This window comes from Anolis sagrei, chromosome Y, assembly GCF_037176765.1.
Source record: "Anolis sagrei isolate rAnoSag1 chromosome Y, rAnoSag1.mat, whole genome shotgun sequence".
NCBI lineage: Eukaryota > Metazoa > Chordata > Lepidosauria > Squamata > Dactyloidae > Anolis > Anolis sagrei.
This window is the reverse complement of record NC_090035.1, coordinates 77,101,811-77,119,625: the sequence shown is the minus strand read 5'-3', so window position 1 is coordinate 77,119,625 and position 17,815 is coordinate 77,101,811. Positions and strand designations below refer to the sequence as shown.

The 17,815-nt window shown below is 43.7% G+C and overlaps 1 protein-coding gene across 2 annotated transcripts in view; it reads left to right on the top strand.

The window, feature by feature from the left end:
• LOC132781757 (neutral amino acid transporter B(0)) overlaps positions 1-12,553 on the top strand; it is a 54,941-nt gene extending 42,388 nt beyond the window's left edge. For both annotated transcript variants that reach the window (XM_067461285.1, XM_067461286.1), the window contains exons 7-8: positions 6,375-6,509; positions 9,607-12,553. In XM_067461285.1, the coding sequence (XP_067317386.1) occupies positions 6,375-6,509; positions 9,607-9,847 (376 nt within the window). In that variant the 3' untranslated portion in view covers positions 9,848-12,553. The remainder of the gene's footprint in view (positions 1-6,374; positions 6,510-9,606) is intronic.
• The last annotated feature ends 5,262 nt before the right edge of the window (positions 12,554-17,815 follow it).

The following is a 17,815-nucleotide window of genomic DNA, read 5'->3' as shown; positions in this document are numbered from 1 at the left end:
ATGTTTCAGTAGGCAACCTGGATTAGCATTTGATGGCCTGACAGTTTTTAGGTGTGGCTTGTTACTGCCTGGGGGAATCCTTTTGTTGAGTGGTAATTAGCTGTTCCTGATTGTTTCTTGTCTGGAGTTATAATATAAACAATATATTATATTATCTTATCTTATCTTATCTTGTCTGGAGTTATAATATAAACAATATATTATATTACATTATATTATATTACTAGAATAGCACAAGAGACAAGATGGATATCTTTGAGAGCATCTCAATCCCTGCATATTTCTAATTTCCAATTCCTGGACTACAACTCCCAGCAATCCTCCAGATAGATAGATTAGATAGAGATAGATAGATCGATCAGGAGGACTGCTGGGAGTTGCAGTCCAAGAATAAAGAATAGGTAGAGAAGGAAGAAAGGGGGAAAAGAGGAAGGGAAAGAAAAGGAGGGAAGGAAGGGAAGAGGAAGAGAAGGAAGGAAGGAGAGAAAGAAAGGGAAGGAGGGAAAGAAAGAAGGAGAGAAAGAGGGAGGGAAGGTTGGCCACAGCAACGTGTGGGGGGTACAGCTAGTAATAATAATAATAATAATAATAATAATAATAATAATAATTATTATTATTATTAATAGAACACAGCCATACAGCTCAGAAACCACACAAAATAATAATAATAATAATAATAATAATAATAATAATACTTTATTTATATTCCGCCCTTCTCACCCCAAAGGGTTACAGTACACATACACGGCAAACATTCAATACCGCTTTGTATAGACAATACACAGACAGACAACAGAAGGAGGTCCTTTGTTTTGAAACAGTGTCCAGCTGTTTTTTGGTGCCATGGACAGTTGGGCTCGAGTCCAGGGGGTGCCTTTGCTGTATCGTCTATGACGAAGAGCCGTCAGGACTTCCTCCTTCCTTTTGGCTGCCCAGCATTTTCTGATATTTTTTTCTTTATGGCATCGTAAAACACCTTCCCCGCTTTTAGCGATATCTATTTTCTCTAATCATAGCTAAAGCTGTTTCCGAATTGCTTAGGTAAATAATGAGCTAGGCTGACAGGTGGCAGCTCACGCCAACCCAGGGCTTCAAACTTGCAACCTTTTGGTTGATAGGTCTTATAATTGCTGATGATTTACCAGCTGTGCTAAACTTCAATAATAACAACAACTGCAACAGTAACAACCCTGCATTCTTCTCTCAAAAAGGCCCAAAGTGTCTATATTGGCAAATCTCTTTTACCTTCCTATCCACTGTCGCTTGCATGGCCCAGTGGACCAATAATCTCAGCCCTGGCTATCTCTCTCTTGTTGATTGAGTGAGACTGTGGAAACAAGTCAACCAGCCATGAGGAGGACATGTGCGTGTTGTGGCTTCAGCCGGGCATATCTCTCAAAGGGGAAAAGGGATCATGAGGCCAGTGCAGAAACAAAGGGAGGATTTAAACCCGGGAGGTCGCCTCAGGTCGCCCGAAGAGGCAGCGAAAAGAGGACGAGGTCGCAAATGATCTGAGAACCAGAGTTTGGTTTGAGCTGCAGAACTGGTTGACCGGGTTGGAACTCTGGCGAGCGTCCACAATGAGAGTTTGCTTGACTTGAATGGGGCTCGGTGAGCTGGGCCTTGCCCATGAATATGGCTTTGAGACTCACAAATTGGCTTTTTCTGTTTTGAGCACAAGCAGTAGGTTCTAGGGAAGGAGGAACATGTGAACCGACTCAAATGAGAATGAAAAATAGATCTCAAGTAGACCAGTAAACGTTGTCGTTGTCGTCGTTGATGATGATATTATTAATGTTAAATTTTGTATCACTACTAGCTGTATCCATCACGCATTGCTGTGGCCAACCTTCCCTCCCTCTTTCTCTCCCTTCTTTTTCTCCTTCTCCCTCTTTCCTTCCATCCTTCCTTTCTCTCCTTTTCTCCCTTTTTCTTTCCTTCCTTCCTTCCTTCCTTCCTTCCTTTTCTTTCTTTCCCTCCTTCCCTCCCTCTCTCTTTCCTTCCTTCCTTCCTTTCTTTCTCTCCTTCCTTCCTTCCTTCTTTCTTTCCTTCCTTTCTTTCCCTCTTTTCTTCCTTCCTTCCTTCCTTTCCTTCCTTCCTTTCTTCCTTTCTCTCCTTCCCTCCCTCTTTCCTTCCCTCCTTCCTTCCTTCCTATCTATCTATCTATCTATCTATCTATCTATATCTCTCCTTCCTTCCCTCCCTCCCTCTCTCTTTCCTTCCCTCCCTCCCTCCTTCCTATCTATCTATCTATCTATCTATCTATCTATCTATCTATCTATCTCTCCTTCCTTCCCTCCCTCTTTCCTTCCTTCCTTCCCTTTTCCTTCCTTCCTTTCTTTCTTTCTCTCCTTCCTTCCCTTCCTCTTTCCTTCCTTCCTTCCCTTTTGCTTTCTTCCCCTCCTTCCTTCCCTCCTACTTCCCTTCCTTCCTTCCCTCCTACTTCCCTTCCTCCCTTCCCTTCTTTCTTTCTCTCCTTCCTTCCCTCCCTCTTTCCTTCCTTCACTTTTTTATTTCTCTCCTTCCTTCCCTCCCTCCCTCCCTCTTTCCTTCCTTACTTCCTTCCCTATTTCTTTCTTTCTTTCTCTCCTTCCTTCCTTCTTTTCCCTTTTTTCTTTCTATCTTCCCTCCTTCCCTCCCTCTTTCCTTCCTCCCCTTCTTTCTGTCTTTCTCTCCTTCCTTCCTTCCTTCCTTCCTTTTTCTTTCTTTCTTTCTTTCTGTCCTTCCTTTCCTCCCTCTTTCCTTCCTCCCCTTTCTATCTTTCTCTCCTTCCTTCCCTCCCTCGCTTTCTTTCCTTCCCTTTTTCCTTCCTTTCTCTCCTTCCTTCCCTCCCTCCCTTTTTCCTTCCTTCCTTTCTTCCTTCACTTTTTTCTTTCTTTTCTGTCTGTCCTTCCTTCCCTCCCTCCCTCTTTCCTTCCTTCCTTCCCTTTTTTCTTTCCTTCTCATATTCTTTTCTTCCTTCCCCCCTTTTCTTTCCCTTCCTCTTTCTCCCCTTTCTTCCTTCTCTACCCATTCTTGGAATGCAACTCCCAGCAGTCCTCCTGATTGATCTATCGACCTACTTATCTATCTCTAATCTATATATCTGGAGGATTGCTGAGAGTTGCAAACCAGGAATAGGAAATGGGAAATATGCAGGCATTGGGATGCTCTCAAAGAAACCCAAAGAGAAGAAAGCGTGCAGCTTGGAAGCACTGCTTTTGGATCACCCACCTCCCCTAAAGGGCCTGGTCTAGGAGATGCTGGGAGCTGTAGTACGGAATAGAGTGTGGATATACTATTGTGTGTTTTGTTTGCCAGGGGGAGCAATTATAGTGTCTTTTTACTTTTTTGGCTTTTTAAGTCCCTCCTGCTGTGTTTTCCAGTGTTTTTATGAGTGATGGTCACTTGTTTGCCTGACAGGAGTATTGTGTCCAAATTTGGTGTCAATTTCTCCAGTGGTTTATGAGTTATGTCAATCCCACAAACTAACATTACATTTTCATTTATATAGATTACTAGCTGCCCCCTGCCACGTGTTGCTGTGTATATGTGTGTGTTTATATATTTGTGTGTATTTGTATATATGTGTGTTTGTGTTTATATGTGGTTCTGCGCATATGTTGTATTGTATTTTTTTCGTATTTTCTGCTGTGTTTTTTGTGTTTTTATGAGCGATGGTCACTCATTGGCCTGATAGGTGTATTGTGTCTAAACTTGGTGACAATTGGCCCAGTGGTTTATGAGTTATGTCAATCCCACAAACTAACATTACATTTTTATTTATATAGATTACTAGCCGCCCCCTGCCACGTGTTGCTGTGGCCTGGTCTTTGTATATGTGTTTTGTGTGTATATATTTGTGTATATGTGTATATATACTTGTTTGTGTATATATGTGGTTCTGCGCATACGTTGTTTGTTTGTTTTTTGTTTTGTTTTTTTTGCTTTTTAAGTCTCTTCCGCTGTGTTTTTATGAGTGATGGTCACTCGTTGGCCTAATAGGTGTCTTGTGTCCAAATTTGGTGTCAATTTCTGCAGTGGTTTTTGAGTTATGTTAATCCCCCAGATTAACATTACATTTTTATTTATATAGATAATAATAACACTATGAAAAAAATTCTGTTCCTGGTTTGAAAGTGTTACTTCCTGTTTAAAGTGGGTGATCCTTACTTTGAAAGTAGCCATTCTACTCCAGAAAGTTTGTTTTCGTGGCTGTCACAAACTAGGTTGAATTGGTTGACTCTGTGAAAAACTATAGCAAAATGTGTGGCAGGATGTCCTGCAGAATAACAAAGCTTGCAAACAATTGTATTCTAATTGAAGAGTACTAACAGATCAAGTTACCAAGAAAGTCTTAAGGCTGGGCATGATCCTTGAAGACAAACATTTGTAGACACGAGCCCTGAGTCCAGAAGGGTTTTAGGACCGTGACACACAAATGGGACTGGAATGTGGCCAGGTGGGAGCGCTTTTGACCCTTGGCCGACGGGGAAATATAGGTGGATTGACCCGGTTGAAACTAGCTGGCTCCGGTTGGGTTTCCACAATCAGCCCCTAAAAGATCACCCGGATGATTCAGCCCCTTCAGGAAGAACCGAGTGACCTCCGAGAATTCCAAGATAATTAATCACAGAAATATTTTGCTAATAACCCCTTTTCAACAAATCCAGAACATTTTCTGCTCCTGGTCCTTCAAGATGTTTTGGACTTCAGCAACTATGACATTGAGGAAGTCCCCACAAACAAGAACTATTCACAGAATTGGGAAAAAATATGTACAGAAGGTACAATTTCGGTACAAAAAAATACAATTTCTGTACAGAAAGTGCATTTTCTGTATAAAAAGACAATTTCTGCACAGAAAAATATTTCTGTACAAAAATAGTTTACATATAGAAAGTAAAATTTCTGTACAAAAATATAATTTCTGTACAGAAAGTGCAATTTCTGTATGTGTATATATATACACATACAATTTCTGTACAGAAAGTGCAAATTCTGTATAAATATACAATTTCTGCACATAATATAATTTCTGTACAAAAAAGACACTTTACATAGAGAAAGTACAATTTCTGTACAAAGAAATACAGTTTACATAGAGAAAGTATACTTTCTGTACAAAAAAATACAGTTTACATACATAAAATACAATTTCCTGCATGAGCAGAAACCAATTACATTTTTCACCAAGTCCAAAACTACAAAGATTCTCAACCTTCCAGTATTTGATGGTAATATAGTGTTTTAATATATGTATTTTAATGTGTGCATTTTATGTCGATGTGTTTTGATTGTGTTGCACCCTGCTTCAAGCTGTGAGGAGAGGTGGGTAATAAATACAATTCATGACTGTGTTGTCAAAAGCTTTCATGGCTGGAATGACTGTGTTTCTGTGAGATTTCCAGGCTATGTGGCCATGTTCCAGAAGCATTCTCTCCTGACGTTTCGCCCACACCTATGGCAGGCATCCTCAGAGGTTGTGAGGTCTGTTGGAAACTAGGCTAGTGGGGTTTATATATCCATAGAAATGTCCAAGGTGGGAGAAAGAACTCTTTGTCCGCTGGAGGCAGATGTGAATGTTACAATTGTCCACCAGGAAGCAGCCAGGCTTTGAAGCTGCAAGGCTATTCAGTGGTAATCAAAATGGCCACGTACAACTTTCACATTTGGTTCACTGCTAGTCAAGGTGGCCAGTTGCAACATCCATACTTGCTTCCAACAGATGGAATGATGTCCAGGGTGGGAGAAAGAACTCTTTGTCTGCTGGAGGCAGATGTGAATGTTGCAATTGTCCACCAGGAAGCAGCCAGGCTTTGAAGCTGCAAGGCTATTCAGTGCTAATCAAGGTGGCCAATGGCAACATTCACCCTTGCCTCCAACGGATGGAATGATGTCCAGGGTGGGAGCAAGAACTCTGTCTGCTGGAGGCAGATGTGAATTTTGCAATTGTCCACCAAGAAACTGCATGGCCTTGTTCCAGCAGCATTCTCTCCTGACATTTTGCCCACATCTATGGCAGGCATCCTCAGAGGTTGTGAGTTCTGTTGGAAACTAGGCTAGTGGAGTTTATATATCCATAGAAATGTCCAGGGTGGGAGAAAGAACTCTTTGTCTGCTGGAGGCAGATGTGAATGTCGCAATTGTCCACCAGGAAGCAGCCGGGCTTTGAAGCTGCAAGGCCATTCAATGCTAATCAAGGTGGGAAACTAAGCAAGTGGAGTTTATATATCTGTGGGAGGAAGAACTCTTTGTCTATTGAGGCAAGTAAATAAAGAACCACACTCAGAAAGAAAACAGGGGAATTCCAGACACGAAACTGTCAGGGCCAGCTAACACCTCCCAACAAAGGGTTTCCCTATATCTCACTGGTCCGTTTTCTTTCCTCGCAGGGTCACGGCAACGGCGTCCAGCGTTGGAGCGGCCGGGATCCCGGCCGGAGGGGTCCTCACCCTGGCCATCATCTTGGAAGCTGTCGGACTTCCGACCAATGACATCTCTCTGATTCTGGCAGTGGATTGGCTAGTGTACGTTGCTTATTATGTATATATAATGTACTAGCTTTACCCGGCACGCGTTGCTGTGGCCAACCTTCTCTCCCTCTTTCTCTCCTTCTTTCACTCCTTCCTTCATTTCCTTTTCTTCTTTCCTTTCTTCCTTCTCTACCTGTTTACTTCCTTCCTTAGCTTTTTGCTCCCATCCTTCCTTCTCTTTATTTCTTTCCTTCCCTCCCTCTTTCTCTCCTTCTTTCTCTTCTTCCTTTCCTCCGTCTTTCCTCCCTTCCCTTTTTTCTTTCGTTCCCTCCCTCTTTCTCTCCTTCTTTCTCTTCTTCCTTTCCTCCGTCTTTCCTCCCTTCCCTTTTTTCTTTCCTTCCCTCCCTCTTTCTCTCCTTCTTTCTCTTCTTCCTTTCCTCCGTCTTTCCTCCCTTCCCTTTTTTCTTTCGTTCCCTCCCTCTTTCTCTCCTTCTTTCTCTTCTTCCTTTCCTCCGTCTTTCCTCCCTTCCCTTTTTTCTTTCCTTCTCTCCTCCTTCCTTCTCTTCCTCTTTCCTTCCTCCTCCCTTTTTTCCTTCCTCTTTCTCTCCTTTCTTCCCTCTCTATCTATCTCTTTCCTTCCTTCCTTCGCTCTTCACTTCCACACTTCCTTTCTTTCTTTTCTTCCCTCCCTTTCTCTTCTTCCTTCACCTTTTTTCTTCTCTTCCCCTTCCCAAATTCCCCTTCCTTCCTTCCTTCCTTCTGACACCTTCCCTTCCCCTTCTTTTTTTCTATCTATCTTTCTTTCCTTTCCTCCTTCCTTCCTTTCTCCCTTCTTTCCCATCCTCCTTCTCTCTCTGTATTCTTTCTTTCCTACCTTTCTTCTTTCATATACCTTCTCAACTTCCCTCCCTCCTTTCCTTCCTTCCTTTCCTTCCTTCCTTTTCTCCATTCGTGCAGCATCCTGGTCCCCAGCAAGTAGGCCGCGTTCTAGAACTACAGTTCCCAGAGTGCATTGCGTGTGTACTTCCTCCCCTGGGCACTGAGCATGCTCAGTTGGTTTTTGTAATTGTGAGTTTGTTGAAATGTTGTTTGGAATTTTGATTCACGTTGTGCATACCTTGTGGGTTGAGGTATGTGCACGGCAAATTTGGTGAGTTTTCGTTGGGGGGTTTTCGCGTTTTGCTGTCCCGTTGAACACCCTTTCCATTTTTATATATATAGATATTTAGCTAGCATGGGCAAACTTTTGGGTGTATTGCATTTTACAGTTTGACACACAAGGCCAGTCCAGTGGTGGATGATGGATGGAGAATGTTTGTGTGAACTAATTGGAAAACAACATAAATCAATCAATATGCAAACTGAACATTCCTCATTTTAGTGCCCCAAAAAAGGAAAGAGAGAACAATATTAACCTACCTAAACCGAACAGTATTTCAGTGGAAGACCCAATAGATGGCCATCCAGTTCAGCCCCCTTCTGCCATGCAGGAAAAGCACAATCAAAGCACCCCCAACAGATGGCCATTAGCATATGTAATAATAACAATTTAATAATATTAGTAATAATAATAATAATAATAATAATAATAATAATAAGAGCAATCCCAGGGCCATCCAATCCAAATCCCTTCTGCCATGCAGGAAAAGCACAACCAAAGCACCCCCAACAGATGGCCATTAGCATTTGTAGTAATAATAATAATAATAATTATTATTATTATTTAATAATAATAATAATTTAATAATAATAATAATAATAAGAGCAATCCCAGGGCCATCCAATCCAAATCCCTTCTGCCATGCAGGAAGAGCACAATCAAAGCACCCCCAACAGATGGCCATTAGCATATGTAATAATAATAATAATAATTTAGTAATAATAATAATAATAAGAGCAACCCCAGGGCCATCCAGTCCAAACCCCTTCTGCCATGCAGGAAAAGCACAATCAAAGCACCCCCAATAGATGGCCATCCAGCCTTTGTAATGATAGTAATAATTGGCATTTGTAATAATGATAATAATAATAATAATAATAATAGCAACCCCAGGGCCATCCAGTCCAAACCCCTTCTGCCATGCAGGAAAAGCACAATCAAAGCACCCCCAACAGATGGCCATTAGCATTTGTAATAATAATTTAATAATAATAATAATTTAATAATAATATTATAATAATAATAAGAGCAACCCGATGGACCATCCAGTCCAAACCCGTCTGCCATGCAGGAAAAGCACAATCAAAGCACCCCCAATAGACGGCCATCCACCTCTTGTAATGATAGTAATAATAGGAGCAACCCCATGGACCATGCAGTCCAACCTCCTTCTGTCATGCAGGAAAAGCACAATCAAAACATCCCCAACAGATGGCCATCCAGCCTTTGTAATGATAGTAATAATAGAAGCAACTTCATGGACCATCCAGTCAAACTACCTTCTGCTATTCAGGAAAAGCACAATCAAAGCACCCCCAACAGATGGCCATTAACATTTGTAATAATAATAATAATAATAATAATAATAATAATAATAATAATAAAATAATAATAAGAGCAACCCCAGGGCCATCCAGTCCAAATCCCTTCTGCCATGCAGGAAAAGCACAATCAAAGCACCCCAAATGGATGTCCATCCAGCTTTTGTAATCATTATAATTATAATATAATAAGAACAACCTCAGGGGCCATCCAGTCCAACCTCCTTCCAGCATGCAGGAAAAGCACAGTCAAAGCACCCCATGATAGTAATAATAGGAGCAACCCCATGGATCCAGCCATAATAATAATAATAATAATAATAATAATAATAATAATAAGCACCCCATGATAGTAATAATAGGAGCAACCCCATGGATCCAGCCATAATAATAATAATAATAATAATAATAATAATAATAACAACAACAACAACAACAACAACAACAGGCAACGCCAGGGGCCATCTAGTTCAACTCCCTTTTGCCATGCAGGAAAAGCACAACCAACGCACCCCCAACATATTGCCATCCAGCCTTTGTAATCATAATAATAGTAATAATAATAATAGGGGCAACTCCAGAGGCCATCCAGTCCAACCCTTTCCCTTGCTCTGAGTGTGTTCTGAGTCATGTTCCAGCCACTGACATGTCTGCTTCCCTCCTCTTCCAGGGACCGTACCTGCACCGTCCTGAACGTGGAGGGCGATGCCTTTGGGGCCGGGCTCCTGCAGGTCTACTCGGAGCGGTCGCTGGGCAAAGCGGAGGCGGAGGAGCTGATGGAGATCAAGACGGAGCCCCTGGACGGGGGTGAAAAAGGGGTCGCCGCAGAGGAAGGCTCCCCCTTGATCAAGAGAGCTGGCCCGACGCTTTCGGAGGGCGCCAAGTCATGCGAAAAGGAATCCGTGATGTAACCGACATCAGAAGGAAACGAACTTCTTGGGAGACCTTTTTACTTCTCCTTATTCTCTTTTTTTTTAATGTTAGGGTTCCAGGTTTCTTTGTTATTTTTGTTTCAAGGACAACATTCAGATGGACTCATCCCCTTTTTTATTTGGTGATGGAGATTTTTTTGCATTCGAAGCTCTGCTTTGACGAAGTCTTATCTCTTTCCTCGCAGTACAGTCCGCTTTAGAAAACCATTTCTTTTTAAATAGCTGAGAATTTACTCTCCCATTTTGACCTGGAAACTGTGTCCAGGAGGAAAAGCACTCTGCATATCCTCAAGAGACCCTCTCATTTCACTTTTTGTGTTTCTGCTTTTTTAAAAAAAACAAAATTAAATCCAAAATCAAAGCTTGACTTGAACCAGGAACAAGAGAACTCAGGCTTAGTTGTTTACCTTACGTTCAGTTCAGGCAACACTGCATTAAAGTGAGAAGCTAAGCCTTAGTTTTTAGTACTCTGGAAGTTTTCTATGTTTCTGTTCATGTGTTCCTATTCAAGTTTTATTAGTTATACCTTCTTCATTGTGGACTTTAAGAGTCCTTTTCGATGGTTAGATTTCGCTCTCTTCTTGCAGCACCATCCACTTTTAGAAATTTTCTCCCCTGCCTTGAAATCACTCCGTTTTGACCGGAAACTTTGGACGTACGCAGCAGAAGGACAAAAAGCACTCTGCGTATCCTCCGGAGACCCTCTCCTTTCAGTTGAACTTTTGCATTGTTTATCATGGAGAACCCTTGGAGAGGCCTCTCTGATCACTCCTTCGCTTCGGTGGATCCTTGAATCGTGGACTTTGCTACTTGTTTAAATGTATTGTAAATGACTGGACCAAACAGAAAGGTGGGAGTCAAAACTCAATTTTCCCCAATTTCTAGCCCAGGCATGGCAAACTTTGGCCCTCCCTCCAGGTGTTTTGGACTTCAACTCCCACAATTCCTAACAGCCTCAGGCCCTTTCCTTTTCCCCCTCTGCCTTCTCATCAGAAGCATCCAAGTACTCATGGTAAACATCCATCGCCCCACTAAACGGCATTTCAATCTTCCCTGCTACCGCTGTCGTGCTCAAACCCACTTTGCCCACAACTTCATTAAAGTGTACTTATTTCTTTACTTACTTACTTTGGCCATCCCTCATAGCTCAAGAATGATGGTCTTCCAAAAATTGTGTCCTGGGGGTGGGTCCGTAGGTGGCTGTGGAGCCCTATTCTTGACCCGCATGTTCTCCCACAGTGATGGAAGGCGGTCCCAGTCGGGGTTGGCTTGATGCGCCTTCCTCTTGGCATGTTTCTCCCTTTCGCCCTCCGTTCGTGCCTCTTTGAATTCTGCAGCACTGCTGGTCACAGCTGACCTCCAGCTGGAGCGCTCAAGGACCAGGGCTTCCCAGTTCTCAGTGTCTATGCCAGAGTTTTTAAGGTTGGCTTTGAGCCCATCTTTCAATCTCTTTTCCTGTCCTCCAACATTCCGTTTTCCGTTCTTAAGTTCAGAGTAGAGCAACTGCTTTGGGAGACGGTGGTCGGGATTTTGGACAGCGTGGCCGGCCCAGCGGAGTTGATGGCGGAGGACCATTGCTTCAATGCTGGTGGTCTTTGCTTCTCAGCAGACTGAAAGCCGAAACCAAGGTCACATCAACATCTGTTATAGAACTCCAATATGCTGATGACAACATCGTCTATGCGCCTTGCTATCTGTCCGATAGATGATTTCCATTCCGGTGTAGCACCCCCCAACCCAGTCTATCTGAGGGTTTCGGTTTCTCAGCCACGCCATTCCCAAAATTATTGGACATGATTTGAGGGGGGTCAATACAAATTGATGGGACCCCAACTTCATCTCTCCAAACATACTTTTGTACTACACAGGGGCTCCCCCCGCTTGAGTCCCGTCCATTTGAGTCAAAGCGACGGGCCTCTCTAACTGAATCAATCGCAACCCTATCTTGGCGATAGGAGACACCTTGCTGTTAGGAATTGTGGGAGTTGAAGTCTAAAACACCTGGAGGGCCCAAATTGGCCCATGCCTGGTCTGGCCACTTGTATGTAATCCTTCCTTGTAGAGAAAAATGCCAGATTATTTCAAGGTAAACGTCTCCCCGTAATCTTGTCGAAAGGAGGGAAGGCTATCCTGTTTCTAGAACGCCTTGAGTGGCAAATCGTATGAATGATATGAAATATATGTGTTCTCCACTGTCTGTATGTGACGGTACTTCGGTGTCATTACGACACGGAATCCTTATCAGCTGCATATGATCTAATTTTAATTTATTTCTGGAACTTTTTCAAAAGGTGAATGGTTTCTCCATCCTCGGTTGATAGGGAGTCGCTTATAATAATGTAAACAACAATAACAAAACAATATTATTATTATTATTATTATTATTATTAGAAACACAACAAGATGAGTCCACAGCAGACACTCTGCTGTGGACTCATCTTGTTGTGTTTCTAATAATAATAATAATAATAATAATAATAATAATGCTGAATTGGATCGCACGTCGGACACTTTCCTGTGTGATGTATAGGCAAATAATGCGAATAATAATAATAATAATAATTATTATTATTATTATTATTATTATTATTATTATTTTAGGTCTTACCCTGCCTTTCCACGCGGCTAATAAAAACACATAAAACACTGTAAAAATTCCACAGTAAAGGTAAAAGTTACCCCTGACACGAAGTCTACTCATTTTTTACTTTATTTTGCAAAACACATAAGGCTCTGGGTGAACTACAACTCCCATCATGCCAGGTTAACCCCCTGAAACTCCATCAGGACTTAGTTTGGTATGTTGGGCAAGTTTGCTCTGGATGCATCATCAGTGGGGTTCTGTGTTCTCTTCCTGCAGGGTAAACTACAACTCCCACTATGGTGAGTCAGTCCCCTCAAACCCCTCCAGTAGGTTGAGTTAGTCCTGGGGGTTGTGTGTGTCAAGTTTGGTCCAGGTCCATCATCAGTGGTGGTCACAGTGTCTCTGGATGTAGGTAAACTACAACTCCCACCATGGTGAGTCAGTCCCCTCAAACCCCTCCAGTAGGTTGAGTTAGTCGTGCGGGTTCTGTGTGCCAAGTTTGGCCCAGGTCCATCATCAGTGGTGGTCACAGTGTCTCTGGATGTAGGTGAACTACAACTCCCACTTTGGTGAGTCAGTCCCCTCAAACCCCTCCAAGTAGGTTGAGTTATTCCTGGAGGTTCTGTGTGTCAAGTTTGGTCCAGGTCCATCATCAGTGGTGGTCACAGTGTCGCTGGATGTAGGTGAACTACAACTCCCACTTTGGTGAGTCAGTCCCCTCAAACCCCTCCAAGTAGGTTGCGTTAGTCCGGGGGGTTCTGTATGTCAAGTTTGGTCCAGGTCCATCATCAGTGGTGGTCACAGTGTCTCTGGATGTAGGTGAACTACAACTCCCACTATGGTGAGTCAGTCCCTTCAAACCCCTCCAAGTAGGTCGAGTTAGTCCTGGGGGTTCTGTGTGTCAAGTTTGGCCCAGGTCCATCATCAGTGTTGGTCACAGTGTCTCTGGATGTAGGTGAACTACAACTCCCACTATGGTGAATCAGTCCCCTCAAACCCCTCCAAGTAGGTTGAGTTAGTCGTGCGGGTTCTGTGTTTTAAGTTTGGCCCAGGTCCATCATCAGTGGTGGTCACAATGTCTCTGGATGTAGGTAAACTACAACTCCCACTTTGGTGAGTCAGTCCCTTCAAACCCCTCCAGTAGGTTGAATTAGTCCTGAGGGTTCTGTGGGTCAGGTTTGGCCCAGGTCCATCATCAGTGGTGGTCACAGTGTCTCTGGATGTAGGTAAACTACAACTCCCATTATGGTGAGTCAGTCCCCTCAAACCCCTCCAAGTAGGTTGAGTTATTCCTGGAGGTTCTGTGTGTCAAGTTTGGTCCAGGTCCATCATCAGTGGTGGTCACAGTGTCTCTGGATGTAGGTAAACTACAACTCCCACTTTGGTGAGTCAGTCCCCTCAAACCCCTCCAAGTAGGTTGAGTTCGTTCTGGGGGATCTGTGTGTCAAGTATGGCCCAGGTCCATCATCAGTGGTGGTCACAGTGTCGCTGGATGTAGGTGAACTACAACTCCCACTATGGTGAGTCAGTCCCTTCAAACCCCTCCAGTAGGTTGAGTTAGTCCTGAGGGTTCTGTGGGTCAAGTTTGGCCCAGGTCCATCATCAGTGGTGGTCACAATGTCTCTGGATGTAGGTGAACTACAACTCCCACAGTTTATCTGGTTGTAGGTGAACTACAACTCCCAAAACTCTAGGTCAACCCCTCCCAAAGCCCTCCAGTAATCCAATTTGGGTGTACCAGGTATGCATGTCAGGTTTGGCCCAGATCCATCGGCTTTTGGGTTCACAATCTCTCTGGATGGAGATGAACTACAGGTATGACTTCTTGAATCCAAAATTTGATCCCAGGGCCAGAAATAACAGGGAAGGGGGATCGTTTCCCACGCGACACAAGGAAGAAGAGCATCTTAAACTGGTTTCAAAGCCAAGTTTTCGTATCCAAAACTAACAACCTGCATGAGTTGCAATGAAGGAAACGGATCAAGCACGCAATCACATTTTTGAACCTTCCGGGTTCAAAACAACAACAATGTTTTGGAAAAACCCAAAAGTTCCTTCCATTTCGGTCTTCCATTCCTAATTTGTTCCTTTTCGGTGGCCAGGCTCTTAGGTGTATGCCTTTTGAAGGTGTGTTATCATGGCCATGTTCAGGCAGCATTCTCTCCTGACGTTTCGCCCACATCTATGGCAGGCGTCCTCAGAGTTTGTGAGGTCTGTTGGAAACTAGGCTAGTGGGGTTTATATATCCGTAGAAATGTCCAGGGTGGGAGAAAGAACTCTTTATCTGTTGGAGGCAGTTGTGAATGTTGCAATTGTCCACCAGGAAGCAGCCAGGCTTTGAAGCTGCAAGGCTATTCAGTGAAAATCAAAGTGACCAATGGCAACATTCACACTTGCCTCCAACGGATGGAATGATATCCAGGGTGGGAGAAAGAACTCTTTGTCTGTTGGAGGCAGATGTGAATGTTGCAATTGTCCACTAGGAAGCAGCCAGGCTTTGAAGCTGAAAGGCTATTCAGTGTTAGTCAAGGTGGCCAGTTGCAACATTCCCCCTTGCCTCCAACGGATGGAATGATATCCAGGGTGGGAGAAAGAACTCTTTGTCTGCTGGAGGCAGATGTGAATGTTGCAATTGTCCACCAGGAAGCAGCCAGGCTTTGAAGCTGCAAGGCTAATCAAGGTGGCCAATGGCAACATTCACCCTTGCCTCCAACGCATGGAATAATGTCCAGGGTGGGAGAAAGAACTCTTTGTTTGTTGGAGGCAGGTGTGAATGTTGCAATTGTCCACCTAGAAGCAACCAGGCTTTGAAGCTGCAAGGGTATTCAGTGCTAATCAAGGTGGCCACTTGCAACATTCACACTTTCCTCCAATGGATGGAATGATGTTCAGGTTGGGAGAAAGACCTCTTTATCTGTTGGGGGCAGGTGTGAATGTTGCAACTGTCCACCAAGAAACTGTATAGCCATGTTCCAGCAGCATTCTCTCCTGACGTTTCACCCACATCTATGGCAGGCATCCTCAGAGGTTGTGAGGTCTGTTGGAAACTAGGCTAGTGGGGTTTATATATCCATAGAAATATGCAGGGTGGGAGAAAGAACTCTTTGTCTGCTGGAGGGAGGTGTGAATGTTGCAATTGTCCACCAGGAAACAGCCAGGCTTTGAAGCTGCAAGGCTATTCAATGCTAAATCAAGGTGGCCAATGGCATTTGTGTGTGTGTGTGTGTGTGTGTAGGAATTCAATAGGGTTTCTCCTTATTCCAGAGCAGAAGAGTTCAAGGGACCTTTCATTGAGAAATACAGAAGTGATGTGCCTTAAAGGGACCGCGCCTCTTAAATAGACATTTTGGTCCTGGGATACAGGCTTGTGTGGAGGGTTTCCTTGACAACCATTGCCATGGCAACCCCATAAATTGATGCCTCTCTGGACCACAGCCTGCCCAACCGCAAAGGTAGCCTTTTCCTATGGCTTCCTAGTGTCCTTGTTGTGTCCGGCCTCTTTGTGTTGACGAACCAATCCCAGATATCAATATAAATTCACCGTGGAGTTGCAAAAATCAAATCTGCAAAAATTAAAAACTCAAAAATATGGAAGGATGTCTCTGTTTACAAAGAGCTGAGGTTGGTTGCTGCTGCCATCTAGTGGCAAAGGCAGATTACTACAAAAACAAACCCCAAGTCTAGAGCTTTTCAACCTTTTCATCTATATACTTTGGGTACACATACACACACAGAAAAGCTTGAGTAACCAGGTTATACTAACCGCTTTGAGTCCCCCTCGGGGTGAGAAAAGCGGTATACAAATACTATAAATAAATATGTGTACACACACACACATACAAGCTTGAAAAAGTCATTTTTTTAAAAAAATTTGCAAAATGCATACAGAACAACACTCAAACACATGGGAACTCCAGACAAGAAACATTCGGGGACAGCTAATCACCTCTCAAGAAAGGCAATAAAGAACAACACTCAAACACATGGGAACTCCAGACAAGAAACAATCAGGGACAGCTAATCACCTCTCAAGAAAAGCAATAAAGAACAACACTCAAACACAGGGGAACTCCAGACAAGAAACCATCTGGGACAGCTAATCACCTCTCAAGAAAGGATTTTCCTAGGAAGTAACAAGCCACACCTAAAAACTGTCAGGCTAGCAAATGCTAATCAAGGTGGCCAATTGAATCATTCTCACCTGCCTCCAACTCTTTGTCTGTTGGAGGCAGGTGTGAATGTTGCAATTGGCCACCAGGAAGCAGCCAGGCTTTGAAGCTTCAAGGCTATTCAGTACTAATCAAGGTGGCCACTTGCAACATTCACACTTGGTTCCAATGGATGGAATGATGTCCAGGGTGGGAGAAAGAACTCTTGTCTGCTGGAGGCAGGTGTGATTGTTGCAGTTGTCCAGCAGGAAGCAGCCAGGTTTTGAAGCTGCAAGGCTATTCAGTACTAATCAAGGTGGCCACTTGCAACATTCACACTTGGTTCCAACAGGTGAAATGATGTCCAGGGTGGGAGAAAGAACTCTTGTCTGCTAGAGGCAGATGTGAATGTGGAAGTTGTCCACCAGGAAGCAGCCAGGCTTTGAAGCTGCAAGGCTATTCAATGCCAATCAAGGTGGCCAATGGCAACATTCACCCTTGCCTCCAATGGATGGAATGACGTCCAGGGTGGGAGAAAGAACTCTTGTCTGCTGGAGGCAGATGTGAATGTTGCAATTGTCCACCAGGAAGCAACCAGGCTTTGAAGCTGCAAGGCTATTCAGTGCTAGTCAAGGTGGCGAACTGCAACATTCACCCTTGCCTACAATGAATGGAATGATATCCAGGGTGGGAGAAAGAACTCTTGTCTGCTGGAGGCAGATGTGAATGTTGCAATTGTCCACCAGGAAGCAACCAGGCTTTGAAGCTGCAAGGCTATTCAGTGCTAGTCAAGGTGGCGAACTGCAACATTCACCCTTGCCTACAATGAATGGAATGATATCCAGGGTGGGAGAAAGAACTCTTGTCTGCTGGAGGCAGATGTGAATGTTGCAATTGTCCACCAGGAAGCAACCAGGCTTTGAAGCTGCAAGGCTATTCAGTGCTAGTCAAGGTGGCGAACTGCAACATTCACCCTTGCCTACAATGAATGGAATGATATCCAGGGTGGGAGAAAGAACTCTTGTCTGCTGGACAAGAGGACAAGATGTGAATGTGGAAGTTGTCCACCAGGAAGCAGCCAGGTTTTGAAGCTGCAAGGCTCTTCAGTGCTAATCAATGTGGCCAATGGCAACATTCACCCTTGCCTCCAACAGATGGAATGATATCCAGGGTGGTAGAAAGAACTCTTGTCTGCTGGAGGCAGATGTGAATGTG